The 21,182-nt window shown below is 38.5% G+C and overlaps 1 protein-coding gene across 2 annotated transcripts in view; it reads left to right on the forward strand.

The window, feature by feature from the left end:
* The window catches only part of COL4A5 (collagen type IV alpha 5 chain), a 221,796-nt gene that overhangs the window by 118,821 nt on the left and 81,793 nt on the right, over positions 1 to 21,182 (forward strand). For both annotated transcript variants that reach the window (XM_077478955.1, XM_077478950.1), the window contains exons 19-28: positions 33 to 162; positions 3,068 to 3,241; positions 3,791 to 3,874; positions 8,128 to 8,220; positions 8,385 to 8,455; positions 11,489 to 11,680; positions 14,737 to 14,905; positions 19,432 to 19,524; positions 20,327 to 20,431; positions 20,570 to 20,667. In XM_077478955.1, coding sequence (XP_077335081.1) covers positions 33 to 162; positions 3,068 to 3,241; positions 3,791 to 3,874; positions 8,128 to 8,220; positions 8,385 to 8,455; positions 11,489 to 11,680; positions 14,737 to 14,905; positions 19,432 to 19,524; positions 20,327 to 20,431; positions 20,570 to 20,667 — 1,209 coding nt within the window. The remainder of the gene's footprint in view (positions 1 to 32; positions 163 to 3,067; positions 3,242 to 3,790; positions 3,875 to 8,127; positions 8,221 to 8,384; positions 8,456 to 11,488; positions 11,681 to 14,736; positions 14,906 to 19,431; positions 19,525 to 20,326; positions 20,432 to 20,569; positions 20,668 to 21,182) is intronic.

Genomic DNA, 21,182 nt, shown 5'->3' on the forward strand with positions numbered 1-21,182 from the left:
GGCAAAATATTATGTGATTTCTAACTTAACAGGTAATTAGAGGACAGGAACCAGTAACCATAGGACCAAAAGGAAACACCGGACCCCCTGGATTAACTGGTAGCAAAGGAGAGCGTGGCTTTCCAGGTTCACAAGGTCCTCCTGGCTTGCCCGGTCCTGCAGGTGAGTTTTATATTAGCCAATTCAAAATAGGGCACTGTTTCTTGATATTCTAAAACCCTTGTCTGTATTTCTGTTACATAAATCCTCATCAGTTAATGGGTCTTTATATTACAAGTGGATTTCATCTTAAAAATAAAAAAAAGAAATATAACTGTAATAATATGGGTCTGTCATTAGGGAAAACAAATCTTGAGCCGATGGGTCACCCCATGGTAAGGTCTAAATCTGGTCTAAATCATAGTCTGATTGTACAATGTCCTTTAGGTTTACTAAAAAACATTTAGTATGAGGGTTTGCATTAATTTATATGAATTTATTGTTGAGTTAAGTCTTCACATTACATATTTGCTAGTAAACACTTGCTTCAAAACAAGGCTTCGGACAGGCTTTGTTAAAGCTTTCTGAATGCCAGTCAAAGCCCCTATCACTAAATAAAATGGTTAGCTTACAGTCCTGTTTATACCTTGCATTTGCTTTGCTTCAGCTTTGCTACAAAAATTATACCCCATGTCGCTTTAGTGGTGCTTCAAAGTGTCTTAAAAGCCTTCATAGGACTCTATGACAAAGCTCGCTTGAAGCACCTATGGCTTTTGAGAGGCTTTAATTCAGCTTTAGCTTCACTTTGTTATGAAGAAATTACAGGTATGAGATATCCACACACACACACGGGCATCTGTCAAGCTTCAACAAAGCTTCAACAGAGCATCATGGAAGCATCACCGACGCTTCACTTAAGCATCACCAAAGCTTCATTGAAGCACCACCGAAGCTTCATTGAAGCACCACTGAAGCATCAAAAACACAACATAAAAGCATGTTGAAGCAGTACTACCATAGTGGACACCTATAAAGATATAAATGCCTCCTGCATGTATCTTTACCTGTCAAATGTCTCCCCTCTGTCTGTTATGAGACTCATAAAAAACTGCAGATTCTGTGGGTGGGTCTGTTGTTTTAAGCTTGGTGGGTTGAGTCGTGATGTCAGTAGACTCCCCGCCCACCTCTACACTTCCCTTGTCAACATGCATTTTCTCCTGTGTATTTCTTACATTGAACTTCTGCTATGATCACTAACATCCAGTCAAAACCCAGAAAAGTCACCAGATGACTTCATCATGCCCAATCATGCTGAGGTGTGGAGCAGCCAATCCTGGGAGAGCTGGAGAAGAAAGGAGGAGGGGATCTGAAGTACACAGAATGTCTCTCTCAGACTTGTGCATGAGATATGTAAATCACCTGTCACTCACAGCAAGGGGGAGAAACTGACTCCTATTTCTCAGTGTGTTAGTTTTTATCTCACTGAAAAAAGATAAGAGGACTGCTGAGAGCTGGATTAACTCTTTGTGGCAAGAATGGGCACAGATGACATGAAATACTATACTATACAAGGTGCAAGCCTTAATTAAAAAAGGTTTTGGAGATTTACATCCACTTTAAGTATAGTAGTTAAATATAGATAGTGTGAATTGAAGATTTTTTTTTCATTGTGTCTTACTAGTTTACAAAGGTTTGGAATCTCTGTTTTATATATACAGTATTCCTTGTAGTATGGATGTGGATGTTATTAAAGTGGATGTAAATCTGATTCATGAAATTTGAGCTGGACACATATATCTGTAGTGTTTTTTTATCTCTCTTCAAAGCACTGAGTCCCATGGCTTTCTTCTGCTCCTCCTGCTCTGTTATCAGCCTGATAACTTCTGACAACAGGAGATAAAAGCAGCCAGCAGTTTGTGTTGTGGGAGGTTGCTATACATAGATTAGCACAAAGCTGCAGGATTCACAGAACAGCTCTGAGAATTTTTGCATATGTGGAGGGGGGGGGGGGTGCCTTTCCTCCAATCGGCTGCTTCGGCTTTAGGCCAAGATTCCACACCCAGTCCTGAACAGGACGAAAAAAATTCTAACATGAAGTAAGAATTCTAAAGAATATATAAAGGGAAACAGCTATGCATGTAAAACTTATGTATGGAGATTTGTTTCATCTCTGTGTATCATCTGAGGCTGTTCACTTCACTGGGTATATGTGAGGGTGTACATCCATTTTAACCTTCAGAACATATAATGCTGATAATCATCAATTTTTTCCCCATGGGCTATATGCATGTGGCTTTTCCTTTCCAAGCTAGCTGCATAATTATCTGATAGATATTCCATAGGGCTGATGCACAAGTATGCATTATTTAGCATATTAAGAACTATTCTGATGAGATAGTTGTGCCGTTCATGCTTGGTTTAATACAGCTCTATAATAGACACGTGTTGTGTTTTAAAGAGAAGTATAATATTTTTTTCATTAAAAATATATATTTTATGAGTCAGGTAAATATGAGATATTGCATTAGTGTTTTATTTTTTTAGACAGTGGGTAGGAAGTGGTCAAGGCCCCTTTTCATATGCTTAGCAGGCAAATTTTAACAGTTTTGCTGAAAAAAGATTGTTTTTAGATTTCATAGCTCAAACACAAATTATACACACAGCTAAATGTTCAGAGGAGAGACTCTTCTGCACATCCCTCCCCCCACTCTTGTTTGTGCTCTATACAGCTCTCTATGGACTTTCAGCTAAAGAGTGATAGTCTAAAAGAAAACAGCTACCTCTGTGCACTTGTTTTAGTAAACCTATACCTGGGAAATCAGTGCCATAGGTGCACACAAAATGAAATCTTCACAGGTAATGCAGTTTTTGTTTTATAAATAGTAAACAATATAAAGCATGAGTTTTAAAAATTAAATGGGCTGAAATCATTATAGATTTAGTTTTCTTGCATATGTTTATTGGTGGATGATTTACACCAAGGTGGTTGAAAGTTGTGACAAAATTGAGGAAAACTCAGAATAAACAATTTGTGATGTCTGAGTACAGCAAGACGTTACCAGTGACCAGCTTTAATACTTTTTTCTAGGTAACTCCGTCCCAGGTCTACCTGGAGATCCTGGTCTACCAGGGGAACAGGGACAGAAGGGAGATGAAGGTCAACAAGGAATATCTATACCAGGTCCTCCAGGTCAAGATGGACGCCAAGGATTTCCAGGTCCTCCAGGTCCACCTGGACCACCTGGGCCAAGGTCTCCTACTGGTAAAATTTTGTTTGCTTATGTAAAATATTTGTGATGTTGCTTTTACTTTATATGTAATGAAGCTCCACAAAGAGTCAATGCAATATTTATCTAACTGCTTCCTGTCCAGCGTCATTGTAAAATGATAGACAGGCAGGACCCCTATGGTTCTGGGAGGACATCATATACATCTTCCCAAGAACGGGCCTCGCTCTGGCACGATTTGTCACCCACTGTGTCCACTGGACACAGCGTATAACTGATCACTATACAGGCCTGCTGCCAGTGTCATGTGAGTCCTGTGACCAATCACAGCAGATCACATGACAGTTGTAAACAATGAATGGCTTCCTTTCATGCCATTCATTGTATACAATTGTGTTGCTAGCTGTGACTGGCCACAGTGATCACATGGTACAGTCAGGGCCAATCACAGCCCATTTGTACCATGTGATTAGCTGTGACCAATCACAGATAATCACAACAATAGACAGTGTCTACACTCTGTCATTCAGTAAAAATATTTGCTTATATTTGTCTAATAGTCTCTTTTATTTTTTTCTACATAGCTGGACAAGTCTGTGCACCAGGGTCACCTGGTCTTCCAGGCCTTCCGGGAGATTCAGGACTTTCAGGAGAAAGAGGACAGAAAGGTAATTATGATATTGCGTAAGTACTTTGTCGGTCTTCTTGGAGATTTACTTCCTCAGCCTATTATCCTTCTATCTATAAAATTGTATTATTGGCTGTTTACTTTAAGGTCATGCCGGTCTTAGTTTTGATAAATATCGGTGGGTTGGTCCACTTTTAGGCTTGTTTTTCTTTTTGGGAATTTCATACAGTAGAAAGTCCAGATTTTTTGGAGTAAGTTTCCATACTGAGAGAGCGTGTCACAATCCATGTGCTGGATTCATAGTAAAGTTTTCATAAATGAAGAATCCTATTGTTTTGGTGAACAGGTGGGAGTCCTGGAGAGCTCGCTGTCGGTAGTTGATAGATTACACAATCCACCAGTTTTTTTATAACTGAAATAAAAGTTTTTGGTTAGTATTGGCATTTAAGTCAAATGCCTTGTACTTTTAAATGAGCGAGGATGATTCAGTAAAGATTTGCAACACGTTTTTTGTTGCGTTAGAGAGTCTAGGGCCAAATGAATGTAACCTGTGCAACACTTCAAGATATAATTCCAATGCATGCTACAGATTTGAATGGTATAAATTTGCGACACTTTTCCAAAATGTTGCTATGGCTGTGACAAATTCATTAAGAGATAACTCCATTTTGTCATTAAGGAAACTGTTAGTTAATAATACCAAAGTCACGTTGAAATCATTTGTGCCAATTCTGGTGCATCTTTCTGACAAATTGATATACTTCTTGCTGACAGGTACATGAAGCTGTCGCATTCACTGACATTTGTAGCATGAAATGCGAGACACTCTTCTAAAAAGTGTCTGTGCCACTTTTTATGAGTTCCAGGGAATATACCATTAGTATAAAGATTTGTTTATATAAAACCAGTGTAATAAGCCAGTGTTCAGAAAAAAAAGGAAAGTAAGGTTTCAGGTACATTTACATATAATGAAAACTGACGTTTGAACTTCCTGATCACAGATCTACTTATTGGTTGTTTTTTTAATGATTGGGGGATCTACAACTATTTGACAAAAGCATCATCAGTGAGCACAAATAGTTAATATGTGTAAAGGATTATATGTCCCACAATGGTCAGGTTTATCTTACACACCTAAAACAACATTGTTAATGTACTTCAACAAAATGGCGTCTGTCTGCACACAGACACCAGCTCCCTGTTGCATGCATGTGAATAGGCTGAGTAAAAGATGGTTTCAGCTCCTTCTCTCCACCTGTAGAAAACTCCTTTAGACATGTTTTGCCCTTTTCAGGGCTTAATCCTAGAGGCTAAAAGGGAAAAACGCATCTGAGGGGTACTCTACATGTGGAGAGTAGGAGCTGAAGCCATCTTTTATTCAGCTCACTCACATTCATACAACAAGTCGATATCTGTATACAGACGACTACCATTTTGTTGACGTCTACTAGAACCTGACTGACCTGACCTGCTCTGCTGACTTTATCATCCAATCATGTGCAAGCTAAAATGCTGTTTTTTATTTTCCTTGCATATCCCCCTCGGATCTACAGTGACTTTACTCCAAGTGCACTTTTAGTGCACTTTCAAGTGCAATTGCAGTGCAAAGTGGATTTGCCTTTAGTAAATAAACCCCCATGTCACCACCTTACAGATTGTCTCTGGGAAATTGTGAAAATATGCCCAAGATGTTGCCATTGTCCTTGTTGAGCATGCCTTAAGGTCCTCCACAATGGAAAGGTTTTGCAAAGAGTAGGCTTTCTTAATTGTTTTGACACACCAGGAAGCTATAGTATGTGTTGACACTGGCTGTCCTATCCTTTTTTCTGTGAGGATTCACAAACAGCTTAGACTTCCTGAAAGAAGAAGTGGCTGCCAGATAGGCTCTAAAGACTAAGCCTACATCTAGCAGATGTGAATTCCCTGTCTTGTGGGAAAAAGAAGGCAAGATAATTTCTTGATTAAAGGTGGATGATACTTTTGAAGAAAAAAATGCTCCAACAGCCTCAGAATCACTCTATCTAGCAGAATAAATGAGGCTCTGTACAGACTTATGCTTGCAATTCTGCAATTCTAAATGAGGCTCTGTACAGACTAATGCTTGCAATTCTGCAATTCTAAATGAGGCTCTGTACAGACTAATGCTTGCAATTTGGCAGAAGTAATGGCTACCAAAAAGTAATATTTTAATATGTTTTAAAGTAGATGACTCAGTAGGCAAAAAAAGGAGTTTCCACTAGAATTTTAAGGAACACATACAAATCCCACTTAGGAAAGGATAATTTTATTGGAGGTCCTAACTTGAAACAAGCCTTCAGGAATTGGACTACCAGCAGATTCAGGGGCCACGTATCACTGGTCAAAGCCAATAAAGCTGAAATTTTCACTTTTAAAAAGTGATAGAATATAGACCTTTGTTGAGGCCGAGTTGTAAAAACTGTAGCATTAAGCAAGCTCTGGTGACAATGGATTCCAAGACCTTTGTTCTGCAAAATATACAAATTCGGACCATATCTTACCATAAGTTTTGTTTGTAAAAGATTTAGCTTGTAACAAGGCAGCAACTACTTTATCGGAAAACTTTGTGAATGGATTCTGCTACAGATTCCTCAAGTGGAGACGTCACCTCCCATACATTCACGTCTTTTTCACATGCGCTTGAGTAAAGCAGGCTTGATAGGCCATAATAAATATAAATATGCTGCACTAAAATAACATAAACCAGTGTTTCTCATATATATATATATATATATATATATATATATATATATATATATATATATATATATATATATGTATGTACCTATGTGGGAATTCATGATTGAATCCATGCCTATATTCAGTCCAGTGAGGAAATAAACTTCACGTGAGTGAAAAAGGTGTGCCCAAAACTCATTTTTGGGCACACTCTCACCTTAAAAAAATGTACCCCATAACAAAGGTCAATGTGCGCCTCCGCGAGATCTGCGCTTGGCCACCTAGACTCTCCTCAAAGATCACAATTTCCTCCTCAGACCTCTAGCAGTCATTAACAGCTCAGGTGATATAACGCAGATCAGTGCTCAAAAAATATAAAAGACTGGCATAGTGCTCACTGTAACATTTCATTGTTAAAACCAGAATAAATTACACTCACATGATAAAAAGTGGTAAACCACATGTATCACTTCAAAGCTTCACTCCTAATGCTTCTAAGGCAGATGGCTATAGTTACTCTAGTAAAAACTCTGGAAGGATGCAATGCATCAGTGGATTTTCTGACATCATCACGCTAGGTGAGCCCATGAAGGCGTTGTGAAATGTCCCCAGCTGGCAACCACTGCAGACCGTGTTTTGCCTATGTATATGTTTACATCTTTATTGTAAATGTGAGTGGATCTTGTTATAAGGTTTTAATAAAAATAGCAGTATGCACTATGAAGTCTTTTTTTATATTTATATGTTTTTTTCGTCTTGGTCCCTGAAAGGAGTAGGTTACCTGTTGGAGGAGATCTGTGGAGCCTGGGTTTTTTAAGCAATAGTAGACCTCTTATTTAGTGATGAGGTCCATCGTAGGAGGACCTCATCACTAAGTGCACCTGGGTGGACATGTTTGGAGGTCCTCACAAGCATCCTGATTCACAATTTTTATGGTGGTTATTGAGACTAATATTCTATTGGACCATTTTGCACATATCTTTTGAGAGGACATTTATTCACAATGTATGTTTGCATAATTATATTTGTTTTGTTTCCTATTATTGCACTTATTATATAGTGAGTGGAGTGCTTCACTTTTATATCCACTTTTATATATGCTGCCATGATGCACCATAAATAAGGGTTTTTGTACTCTATACAATTATAATAAAATAATTTTCTCTGAGACAACTGAATGATACAAGATCCACCCCTCTGTGTTTATGAGTATGTTTACGTATTCTAAGTACAAAAGTCAGATTTTACAGGGAGTCTACATGCCCTGACAAACCCAGTCCATAGCTGTTGACAATACCCTTTGTGCAGAGCCCAATAGCTCAAGCTTTTTTTTATACTCATGAGTCTGAGCAGTGACTTTTCCTGCTCATCCCCCATCCCTTTGTCTGGAGATTGAATCTGAAACAGGAATGTTTGAAGGATATTTTTCTGCTCTCTCTTTAGGAAACTCATAGATCTTTGGGAAACTTGTGTGATAGGTGCACTCTATATTAATCATTTATTTGTAAAACAGTGGTTGTACGTGTATAACGTATAACTCTAATAGGCTTGTTACTGCATTAACTGACTTATATGTGTTATGTAAAATGTATGCAGGTGACAAGGGAGATACATGCTACAATTGCATAGGAAACGGTGGTGTTGGCCCACCAGGAGACCCTGGCCCTCCTGGTTCACCTGGAAGCCCAGGTAAACGCAACTTTAAAAATTAGTTTTTTCATTGTTTATTTGTAATTATACGTCTACCTCAGGTCAGCCATTTTTGTCTATTGCCTTCCTGCCTTGAAGTGTTACTGATCACTTTTACTTACACAACATTCACATGTACTTTCCGCATCATTATTTCTCAACAGGACAGCCTGGTTTTACTGGGTCAAAAGGTGATCCTGGCCTTCCTGGTTTGACAGGTCCTCCTGGGCCGCCTGTAAGTTTTTTTTGTTTTTTTTTGCACTGTAGAAGTAAATAAATAAACAAAAGTGTAATTAGACAATTCTCCGAAACATCTGTTAGATCCAAACAATGATACCGCTACTAATATTGAAATAAGTGCTACATTTGTAAGACTTTTACTTATGATTCTATTGTAATTGAGCTTTGTCATTTCAAAGCCATTGTATCTCATTTTTAGAGACTCGTTAATTACTGGAATAGTACCACTGGATTGGCGTAGGGCAGTGATGGCAAACCTTGGCACCCCAGATGTTTTGCAACTACATTTGCCATGATGCTCATGCACTCTGTAGTGTGGTTGAGCATCATGGGAAATGTAGTTCCAAAACATCTGGGGTGCCAAGGTTCGCCATCACTGGCGTAGGGCCAATGTGGTGCCTATATTTAGAAAGGGTACAAAGTCTTTACCAAGTAACACTAGACCTGTTAGTTTAACTTCTATAGTTGGGAAGATACTAGTGAGTTTAATAAAAGACCACATAGATGAGTTCTTGCTGGAAAAAAATATTTCAAGCAACAGACAGCATGGGTTCATGAAAGACAGAAGTTGTCAAACAAATATGATTTCTTTTTATGAAGAGGTAAGTAAAACCTTGGACAGAGGGGTGGCGGTGGACGTGGTATACTTGGATTTTGCAAAAGCATTCGATACAGTTCCCTACACAAAGCTAATGTGTAAGCTAAAGTCTACAGGCTTGGAAATATCAGTTTGTAAATGGATAGAAAACTGGCAAAAAAAAAAAGAAATTACAGAGTAGTGCTTAATGATTCATACTCTGAATGGTCTAAGGTTATTAGTGGTGTACCCAAAGGTTCAGTGTTGGGACCTTTACTTTTTAATATCTTTAGAAATGATATAGGGTCTGGTAGAGCTGCACAATTAATCGGCAAGAACCGTTATCGCGATGCTGACTGAAGTCTTATCTAAGTTAAAATTAGTAGAAAGTAGAAACAATGTATCTAGCATTGTCTGGGATTTTGTATAAAAGATAGATATAAGCCTATAGCTAATTGTTTATTTTTTTTAATATTTCCATTGTCAGGGACAATTGTCTCATTAGTTAAGTCAAAGTCTATCTAAAGTAAAAACTTTTTCTTTTGTAATTTTGAGTACATGTGTGAGTGGTTAAAACTCCTGTATTTATTATGCCCCGTACACATGATCGGACATTGATCGAACATTCCAACAACAAAATCCATGGATTTTTTCCGACGGAAGTTGGCTCAAACTTGTCTTGCATACACATGGTCACACAAAGTTGGTCGGAAATTGCAAACGTCAAGAACGTGGTGACGTACAACACGTACGACGAGCTGAGAAAAATGAAGTTCAACAGCCAGTGCGGCTCTTCTGCTTGATTCCGAGCATGCATGGAAATTTGTGCGGCGGAATTGTGTACACACGATCGGAATTTCCAAAAACTGATTTTGTTGTCGGAAAATTTGAGATCCAGATCTCAAATTTTGTGTGACAGAAATTCCGATGGAAAATTTACGATGGAGCCTACACACGGTCGGAAATTTCCGATAAAAAGCTCCCATTGAACATTTTCCGTCGCAAAATTCGACCGTGTGTACGGGGCATTACTGTCTACTGTATATGTGGAGATCTACCCTCTCCATTTGTCCTGGTGATTACTGTCACATGAACTGAAAATTCTGTAAAATCCAACATTTTATATTTATTTTAATTTGTTACCAGAATAGTAATAGAGGGCAAGTCCTCCAATTGTCCGAAACTGTTGCATACACACGGTCGGACTAAGTTGTCGAAAAATCCGATCATTCAGAACGTGATGACGTAATTTCATTACGATGGGACTACGTTCAGGCTAGTAGCCAATAGCTTTGATGTAGGAATTTGATCTGAGCATGCGTGGCACTTGGTCCGATCAAAATTCTCTACACATGATCGGAGTATGTCCGATCGAACCAGTTGGTCGGAAAATATTTCCAACAAGTTGGAAAATTGGGTCCGACGGATATTCAGACGGAATCAGTCCGATGCATACCACACACAGTCGGATTATCCGACAACACGGTCCGATAGGGCACATTCCGACGGATTCTCCGACCGTGTGTACAAGGACTAAGAAAAGATTTACCCCACAGGTAAGGCAATGAAGGGAAATCGCCTCAATGAGACACAAAGTGGCAGGGATTCCAACAGTTCTCTTCTCTATGTAAAGAAAAAAAAGTTTTGACTTAAGTTGTATTTTAAATGAAGACAGGGAGTGTCAACATTGGATTACTTTTGTGGTTGGTAAATTATTGTACCACATTTTTCTTCCACCTTATCCTTTGCATGGCTCACCCCTAACTATAAACAAGTAGTTCCGGATCTTTGGCCATCATAAGTGGCTGGGCCGGAATGACTTAACTCCCATGCATATCTATGGAAGTTTATTCATTCCGCCTTTGAGGCATACTGAGAATTGACACTGAGCTGTGGATGTGTAGCTCAGTGTACATTCTAAAGATGATTGCAAACAAGCAGGTCAGATTGTTTTATTGCAAAAGATACATAGGGGGAGATTTACTAAAACTGGCAAACACAGAATCTGGTGCAGCTGTGCAAAGCAACCAATCAGCTTCTAACTTCATCTTGGTCAAATAAACTTTGACAATAAAACCTGGAAGATGATTGGTTACTATGCACAGCTGCACCGTATTCTGTGTGCACCACTTTTAGTAAATGTCCTCCATAGTATGCTCGCAATGGTTTACTTCTTCAGTGAAGTTCTACTTTAATGCAAGGTTTGAAAACGGAATGTTTCAAAGATGCACCCTGCCTTTCCTGTATAAAAAAATATCTGAGAATGCTTGCAAATGAACTGCTGAACCTAAAATGAAACTGGATTTAAAGAAAAAACATAAATAGGGTAATTATTGAATAAAGAAGTTAAAAGCATTCTCTAAATTTCACATTTTTTTTTTTCACATATAAGATTGAGCTCTAGGCATTAACCCAGGAAGTAAAAAATTAACTATTTTTTTGTCTGCACAGGGATTTAATGGTGTTCCTGGAAGCCCTGGACGGCCTGGTTCCAAAGGAGACCCTGGTGAAGTTATTTCACAGACTGGACTTAAAGGAGAAAAGGGTGACCCAGGATTCCCAGGCCCAGCAGGCAGTCCAGGTCTAGATGGCAGCCCCGGAAGGGATGCAATCCCAGGCTTTCCAGGTCCTAAAGGAGAACCTGTATGTTATTTTTGTTTACTCCATGCCATTCAACGATTCAGTGAATTTGTCATGTGTTAATGTGTTATGCCCACTGTTTGGGAGAGTAATTACTTCTTGTGTAAAGATTACCCATTACCTAGGTATGGCAGGATCAAGTAACTGAGTTCTCCTGCTGCATTTTTTTATACTGTAAATGCATAATCCATTTAGCAGTGACTAAGTAGCACATGCAAAGGGATGCAAAAGAGAACAGTGAAGCTGGTCACTCAAATGCAACAATGCTCCTGACAGATTTTCTAAAGCCCCATACACACTATCAGATTTTCTGCTGAGTTTTTCCTTCAGATTTACCAAAACCATGTAGTAGAAGGGCCTGCCTGATTTCATACAAATGTAAGCTCCTAAGGTTTGACTTCATATTATATGGTTTTGGTAAATCTGAAGGAAAGACTTAGCAGAAAAAATGATAGTGTGTACGGGGCTTAAGGGATAAAAGAAGCCCATGCATGATTCAGATATCATATATCAGAAGAACTTATATTTATCAGGGAACCCCTGCTAATAGAACAGAAAGTGAACAGAAAGTTGTGGACGTAAGGTCAAATAAAATAATAAGAAATGTTGCAAACCTAAATTATTTGACAACCAAGACTTCACTATACGAAAAAATAACTATTTTCAGTAATAATAATAGATTGTGACATATAAAAATAGGAATGTCCACATGTTAAAAAAAAAAAATGTTCAAAAACAGACAATGAAAATTGAATTATTTCCTCACGTCAGTGAGGTAAATTGCTCATTTATACTGGTGGCCAGTTTAGTGTTTCCCTACATTGGTAGTGAGTGCATTGCCCTCTTACATTTGGTGGCCAGTGGAGAAAGTCCCCATTAGATTGGTGGTCAGTGAGAGAAGGCCCTCTATTATGGTAATTGTTAGTGGAAAGATGTCCCATGACATTTACAATCAGTGAGAATACCCTCTTACCGAGAGATGAAATAATTATTGGTGGGAATTTACAGTATCTGATGAGTAGCCATTGTTCACTGCTCAAGGAACCCCTAGCAACCTCAGAAAGAACCCTGGTTAAATAGATGGGGTGATAAAAGAATTTAAAAAGTCTTATTTTTTTTGTTGCAGTCGGGTACAATGCACATAGAGCACCTTTTTTCTTTCTGAGTTTTATAGTTGAAGCCTCATGGTTGACAGTGCACCCCACCACTTTTTCAACCACACAGTATGAAGGAGACCATATGTAATGAGGCATGATTGACAGCACTTATCTCCGATAGCAGGTGCACTGGGGATGAGTGCAGTTATTCAGCACAACATAGGGAAGAGGTCAGCCCTATTTCTAACACAAGCCACTAGGAAAAGATTACTTAGTGCTGACGAGACTGTGTGAACTATCTGCCAGTGTAGTGAATGTTTACTAGTAGTTAAATGATTTATCACACAACCCCCCCCCCCCAGCTCTGACTGACCTTTTACTATTGTGAATGAACAGTCAGTGCTGTCAGGGCTGTGTGATAGATCTGCTGGCTGTTAGTAAATATACATTGCATCAGCAGATAGCTCACACAGATCCGCCAGCACTGACTGTTCACTCACAATAGTGAGGTGGGACCAATTTTTTTGCCAGAGCAGTGGATGTTTACTACACAGCCCCAACAGCGCTAACTGATTCTTTACTCATAGGAAACATCCCCCCACCCTTACAATAGTAAAGGATGAAAAAAACATAAAATATTATTTTGTGCTAAAGTGTGATAGAATCAGCAAGAGCTGCACCCATATACCATCCAAATACCTGGAATGATTTTCAAACATATATAAAAAATTGAATGCGCTTCCTGGCAAAAATATGAATTCAATACAGTACAAATGATAATAAATATATATAAAAAATATGTGCAAAATTTCAATCCATGCAACAGTATGAATAAATAAAAAATCCATATGCAACAAATAAATGTATCATGAATGTGTTCAGAAAAAAGAGGTCATGTGATGGTACACTCCAAAGCCACCAACAGTGTTGAAAGGCCTGGAAATTCCAACAAAAACACGTCCTCCACCACACTAAATACCTCTTACCAGATCAATTGGATCCCCAGTTACAGAGATCAAACATGCATGATACACTGACACCTCCTAGTTAAATGAATCTTGTTCGCTGGAACAGCCACTATAGAGGAAGAGGGAGAAAGGACGCACATAGCGTAAATACTGATAAATGTGTGTTTATTTGTTAAAAGTAAAATGCTACTCACATTGCTAAAATATGACACAAGAGATCAAACAGCAGATACCTCTGGCCCCGCTCAATGCATTTTGCACCACATCGCGTCATCAGGAAAAACAGGAGCGCCTCTACTTACTCATAGTAAACATTCTCTTGCCCTTAAAATAGTAAAGGATCAGTCAGCACTGGCAGGGACATGATTGGACAGATATCAGAATGCACACGAAATGAGAACTTTAAAGAGTGGCAGCGCCTAGTCTTATAGCTCCCATGTATAAGTAAATAAATTATACTTTCTCTTCCACTGTATATAGACTTTATTCTGTGCAGCCAAGGTTCTGCCAGTCATAGCAATTTGGTCTTAACTTTAGGTCTTGCTCTGACTCTTGAGAACTGTGCCTTCATCCTGCCACTAGTCAGATGAATGCTTCTCCATCTATTTACTATTTGAAGTGGTGTGGCATGTGTATATGGTTTGCATTGGATTTCAGCGATAACTAGGCTGTTTTCCAATACCCATTTTTTTGTCATGTTTTACGTTTTTCTAATGACGTAGATAGCATTGAAACTGGACCTATGACAAGTAGAAGAGCTAGTTGGTGTCACCAGTTGTTCATTGAATGGTTTATTAAATCCACATTGAATAGCCAATCGTTTTATTTAATCTAATGTTTTCAGTTTTCTAAACTGCTCTAGAAAATAAGTGGACAGATTTTTTAATCTTAATGGTTCTGTAAAACAGAAATTTCTTATTCCAAACACTGATATACCTAAGGCCTTTTGTGTTGTATAATTAATATGGATATATAATGTACTTTTTGCTTTTAGGGTGGCCTTGCCTTCAAAGGTGAACGTGGCCCACCTGGTGATCCTGGACTTCCTGGGCTTCCAGGAGATAGAGGTCCTTTAGGTCCTCCTGGTTTTGGTCCCGCCGGCCCCAGTGGTGAGAAAGGAGTGCAAGGAGTATCCGGTCGTCCAGGAGCCCCTGGAGCTCCAGGTAATTGGATTGAAAAGTACTGAAACTGATAAAGCAGTTTAGTGCAAAGAACAGCGAGGTACTATATCCAGTGGCAACCAGAAATCAGCTTTTAGCTCAATAAAGCGCTGTTACATGTAGGGAAAAGTCACAATTTTGGATTTAATACCACTTTTTTTAATCAGGTAGTTTTTATTAATTTCTCTTTTTTTTCAGATTTTGAAAAATAAAAACAAAAATAAAAGTACCTTATCGATATAAAATGTCCAAAATAGCAGCAATACACATACTGAATCCCGTGCTTAACAGTTATGTGCGCATGTAGTTTAATAGACTTAGGTAGCACGGTATCACAATTTGTTTTGTAGCACCTTATACAATGTGTCCAACATACAGCAGGTAAAATAAGTATTGAACACGTCACCATTTTTTTGAATACTTTGTACAAAATACTTTGTTGGTAATGACAGCTTCAAGATGCCTCCTCTATGGAGAAACTAGTCACATGCATTGCTCAGGTCTGATTTTGGTCCATTCTTCCACAAAGTCTTCAAATCTTGAAGGTTCCGTAGGCCTCGTCTAAGAACTCTGATCTTTAGTTCTTTCCATAGATTTTCTATTTGATTCAAGTCAGATGATTAGCTGGGCTATTCTAGCAGTTTTATTTTCTTTCTTTGAAACCAATTGAGAGTTTCCTTGGCTTTGTGTTTGGGATCATTGTCTTGCTGAAATGTCCACCCTCATTTTATTTTCATCATCCTGGTAGATGGCAGCAGATTTTTATTAAGAATGTCTTGGTACATTTTTCCATTCATCCTTTCTTCAAAACCATGAAGTTTGCCAGTACTGTATGCTGAAAACCAGCCCCACACCATGATATTCCCCCCTCCAAATTTCACTGTTGCTATGGTGTTTTTGGGGTGATGTGCAGTGCCATTTGATATCCAAACTTGGTGTGTATTATGGTATCCAAAAAGTAAAATTTTGGTCTCATCTGACCAGACTGCTTTCTCCCAGTATTTCACAGGCTTGTCTAAATGTTGTGCAGAAAACTTAAAACGAGCTTCAACAATTTTTCTTCAGCAATGGAGTCTTGCATGGCGAGAGTGCAAACAGGCCATGGCGTCAAAATTACTTATTGTTTTCTTTGACACAATTATACCTAATTCCAGGTCTTTCTGAAGCTCTCCACAAGTGGTCTTTGGCTCTTGGACAACTTTTCTGATAATTCTTTTCACTCCTCTGTCAGAAATCTTGCGAGGAGCACCTGGTCATGGCCAGTTTATGGTGAAATTATGTTCTTTCCACTTCCAGATTATGGCCCCAACAGTGCTTACTGAAACATTCAGAAGTTTATAAATCCTTCTGTAACCAATGCCTTCAGTATGTTTTGCAACAATAAGGTTGCAAAGGTCTTGAGAGAACTCTTTGCTTTTACCCATCATGTGATGTTTCTTGTGTGACACCTTGGTAATGAGACATTTTTTAGGCCATCAGTTGAAACGGAACCAGCTGATATTAATTTGCACTGACAAGGGGCAGGATTGCTTTCTGATAGATTTCAGATGGTGTCTTTTTGCACCTCCCTTTCTTCATGTGTTCAATGCTTTTTCCCTGTGTCTTTCCATTTTATTACACATAACTTAATTTCTGAACTTATTTGTTTTGGTTTCTTTGTATGTATGTATGAATTGCATAGGTTGTTACCAACATTTGGTGAAAATTACATGTCAATGCTCTTTTGCACCTCCCTTTCTTAATGTGTTCAATGCTTTTTCCCCTGTCTCATTCCATTTTATTATACATAACTTCATTTCTGAATGCATTTGTTTTGGTTTCTTTGTATGTATGGATCACATGGGTTGTTACCGACATGTGGTGAAAATTTTATGTCAATAGCACATTTATAAATATACAGTATTTACCTTGAAAAATGGTGACGTGTTCAATACTTACTTAAATTTGAAAAGATCTAGCATTGGTGGTTAGTGTCTAATCTGGTTGAGCAATCAGATGAATATCTTAATGATATGGGAAACGAATCAATAACTATAATACTGGAGTGAAACAAATATACATAAAATAGATACCAACTTGGAATAATGTGAAGGAGGGAAGGAAATCGGGTTTGATAAACGCATTTTTTTTTCTCACCGGTGTTGAGTGGGGTAATGTGATACCTATGTAATAAGTGTTTTTTCTCTCTTGTCTAATGTGAAAAAATCCAATAAAAATCAGTTAATTAAAAAAAATGTAAATGCTAGACCACTATCTAAATAGTTTAGGGCAACACTAAAGTATGTGAATGAAAGAACTATTGGAGCTGAAACATCACGGAAATCAAGGTGAGTCAATTCTAGTGAGTGAGTGATTCTAGTGTAGTTTTTGGGGGGGTGTAGTAAGCCCTATGTAGAATACATAATTGTGTCATTTTTGGGAAGGAGAAATAGACAGTTGCTACTGCTTCTAGCGCAGCTATCCGTTGTCCATGTCCTGTCTCCATCCTTACTACCACCTTAAAGTGGATCTTCACTGCATCTGAGCATCAGAAACTAAAAACACTATTTAGTTAATTTTTTATATTCAAAGCAAACTCCCCTATCCATGTCTCCATCACTTTGAAAACCAACCCCCTAGCATTTCTGGTTGTGGCCATCTTGAGTTAGCCCTTGTACACATGGTCAGAAATTCCGACCACAAAATCCGTCTGATTTTTTCCGACAGATTTTGTCCGAAACTGGTGTTGCATACACATGGTCGGACAAAGTTGTCGGAAAATCCGATCGTTCGGAACGTGATGACGTTCGTTCATTCCGATGGGACTCCGTTCAGCCTAGTAGGCAATAGCTTTGCTCTTGTACTTTGATCTGAGCATGCGTGGCACTTTGTCCGATCGGAATTCTCTACAAACGATCGGAAAAAGCCAGATTGGATTTTTTTGTCGGAAAATTTTAGATCCTGCGCTCAAATTTTTTCCGACGGAAAAAGTTCGATAGAGCCCACACACGATCGGATTTTCCGACAATATAATCCGATCGGACCTTTTCATTCGGAATTTCAAACCGTGTGTACAAGGGCTAAGGGTAAATGATTCATGTGGAGAATGTGCTTAGTTAACCATTCCTGTCGGTATGAGTATGTCAGATTTTTGATGCTAAAAGTGGTACATTGTTTGAATGGAAATTTGGCGTTTTATATTGTAGGCCTATAATTCTTAGGAATAACTCACTTAAATCTGTCCAAACAAGAGTCTAGTAGACATCCCGGGTATGATAATGTTTAAAACATGAAATCATAAATTATAATATAATAATTAACTATAAATAATTATACCAAATAATAATATAATAATCATAAAATGTATTCAATAATGTAATCAAATCAAAAACCCAGAAATGTGCTCAGTTGGAGAATTGTCGCTGTCATTACTTTCAGTGTTTGATTGCGAATTTCCCCACTAATCACTATCGCTCAATTCTGCGAGTGATTCTAATTTATTATCGCTGTTTTCAAGCTGGTCTAAAACCGCTTTTGACTTAAAGGGACACTTTTTGGTTGCTATGAACATTCTCAAGTTTACAGGCCAAAAAGAACAGTATATATACCGTAATATAAAACTGCAGGCAAGGACAAAAGGGATGTAAAATAATTTGATACAGTAATGTAATATGTAAAATTACAGTGTACTGTATGTGTTCTGTGTTTTTTACTTTTTTGAATTTGGCGCCGGGCTCCATCCCCATGCATTGCGGAGATCTGCACTGTGATAGATCGAGTGGAGGACACGGCTCGCACACACAGCGGGGAGACATCGCAGGATCCTGGGGACAAGAGAAGTAACTTTGCCTGAATCCTGATGCGATCCCAAGTGGGGCTCGGGGTTACCGCTTTTGGTAGTGAAAATTCACCCCGAGCCACACTCAGGATTACAGCTAGGAAGGTTAAGAAAACCCATCCTTCCCTCTTGAAGACGCCTGGGATGTATGACATTTGTCAAGGCAAAAAACCTGAAAGTAACTGAAAAATGTACACAAAAAGTTTAAAACAAGTAAATATGATACACTTTCCTATCTATTTGCTAATGCTATCAGCATTAGGATAAAAAAATAATCAATGTACATTAGGAGAGTGACGTTACACTTTAATGACAAAAAGTAGAGCATCTCTGAAAGTAAATATAAAGTATATAGTAACTCTCTAGAAAAACAGGAGCTTTTTTTTTTAATATGGCAGTTTTCCTTAGTGTTGTTTTTCTGAAGTAAACATTAAAGACAGAATTGCTAGGCTTCATGAAATCTATTCCTAGGGCTGTTTAACACTGTCCTCACTGGATGTGAGCCCAGTGATTGAAAGTTGTGGTGAGCCATATAAATAATATGAAAAAGGGCACTATAAAATACATATCTCCTGCTATGTAGTTGACTTTTTGATTATATATTTATATATTTGTTTTTCAACCCAACTCCTTGACAATTTACATGTTTGCTTGATGTGTCCTTACCAAACTTTAATTATTTTAATATTTATTATTTGTATTACATTACTAGGTGTTAAAGGACCACCTGGTCAGACTGTAACAGAGAAAGGAGTACAAGGGCCCAAAGGTTCTCCCGGGAACACAGGTCCTCCAGGGTCACCAGGTATGAAACTGCCCCTATTGAACTGCACACTCCTCTAGTTAGTAATCTGTTTTGAGAGAAATAATAGCTACGTGTTTCCTTGGCTACAAAGAGTCTTGTGATTACTCTTCTGAACACTGCTCAATTTTATCTCTTCATGTTTATTGAGTGATCACTTGTCTAATTGTATGCACATGAACACATGTTGAATGTATACTAATAATGCTGTGTAAGGCTGAAATAGTCTATTAAATTGGTAATGCAATGGTCTGGGGCAGGCTTGGCATACATCATTTCTATTCTAGACACAGAATAATGAACAATATTTACACTTTCATTTATATTTAAAGCAGAGGTAGGGCCAAACTTTTTTGTCCCTACTTCTGTGGGTCACAGGAGTACACTTAGTTCTGCACTCATTTGACCCGTATTCAGCCAACAGTGGGCTAAATCCGCTGTTGGCTAATGTCACCCATCCAGTCGAGACTCGGAAGGGATCCCAACATAATGTTGGAATGCATGAGCGTCAACTGACTCAGCCACTCTGGGTGCTCCTGAGGGCCTGATCTAGCTGCTTCCATCCTCTCTACAACGCAGCACTCCAGTCAGCACTGGAGATGCAGAGAAGACCATCAGCCACCAACTCTCTGCTCACTGAAGACCGAAAACTGAGTGATCAGCAGTTTTTGATTGCTCAGTTCTCAGTATAGAGGTGGCAGGGGACAGATGCAGCATCAGAATGCAGCTTCCACCTAGGTGAGTATGAATGTTTTTTTAATTTAAATTCCACACTTCTCTTTTAATAACAGCTGTCTCTTCTTAGGTGAACCTGGTCAACCTGGACAACCTGGTCTTCCAGGCCTTACAGGAATGAAGGGAGATCCTGGAGTACCAGGCATTGGTCTTCCAGGGCCAGCAGGGGCAAAAGGTAACAAACATATCAAGACTGTAGGATGATTCTGTTCATCATTAAGCCCTCTTTTTTGTTTATATTAAAAGAAACTCATTTTAATATAAAATACATTTCTTGCAAAAATGTGAATCATGCATATTTCTTGTTGCTTAGGTTTTCCTGGATCCCCTGGGCCACCAGGCCCACCTGGAACATCAGGGAGAGCTGGATTAGATGGAACACCAGGTCAGCCAGGCTTCCCAGGGCAAAAGGTAAAAAGATACTGTGAAAATTCCTATATAATGGGCTACTCTAGCAGGTCGTGCTATGTAGCCTAACATTTTGCTACAAGTAGAGTTTTTTTTATAAGACAGCCACATCACATTTTGATGTAGCACTATACATTCAATAATACGGTACTTTGAAATTGTATGTAAACATTAACTCTGACTTAACTGTCAAATTGTGGAATCACAGGGCAATTTGTTGATTTGAATTCTGCAAACTAAAGTGTATATGAACCCAAGAAAAAAAATATAATTTAATTGCAGCTCACCTTGGATGTTGTGGTAGCATTAGTCCTCTTTTTTTCAGGCTTTATTCAACTGGTGATTCTGCCAATAACACATTTAAGACCTAGGGTGACAACATTCACTCAGTGTATATTCTTTTTCCTTTTCTCCATAACATAGAGGGTAGGGGCTTTGGTGTCCTCAGAAATAGCTAGGAACAACATAATTGATAAGATTGTCTCACAGGTAGGGAGCACAAGACCAAATAGGTGAAG

The sequence above is a fragment of the Lithobates pipiens genome, unplaced genomic scaffold (genome assembly GCF_037356315.1).
Source record: "Lithobates pipiens isolate NorthernLeopardFrog02 unplaced genomic scaffold, aLitPip1_a1.2 Scaffold_1, whole genome shotgun sequence".
Taxonomy (NCBI): Eukaryota; Metazoa; Chordata; class Amphibia; order Anura; family Ranidae; genus Lithobates; species Lithobates pipiens.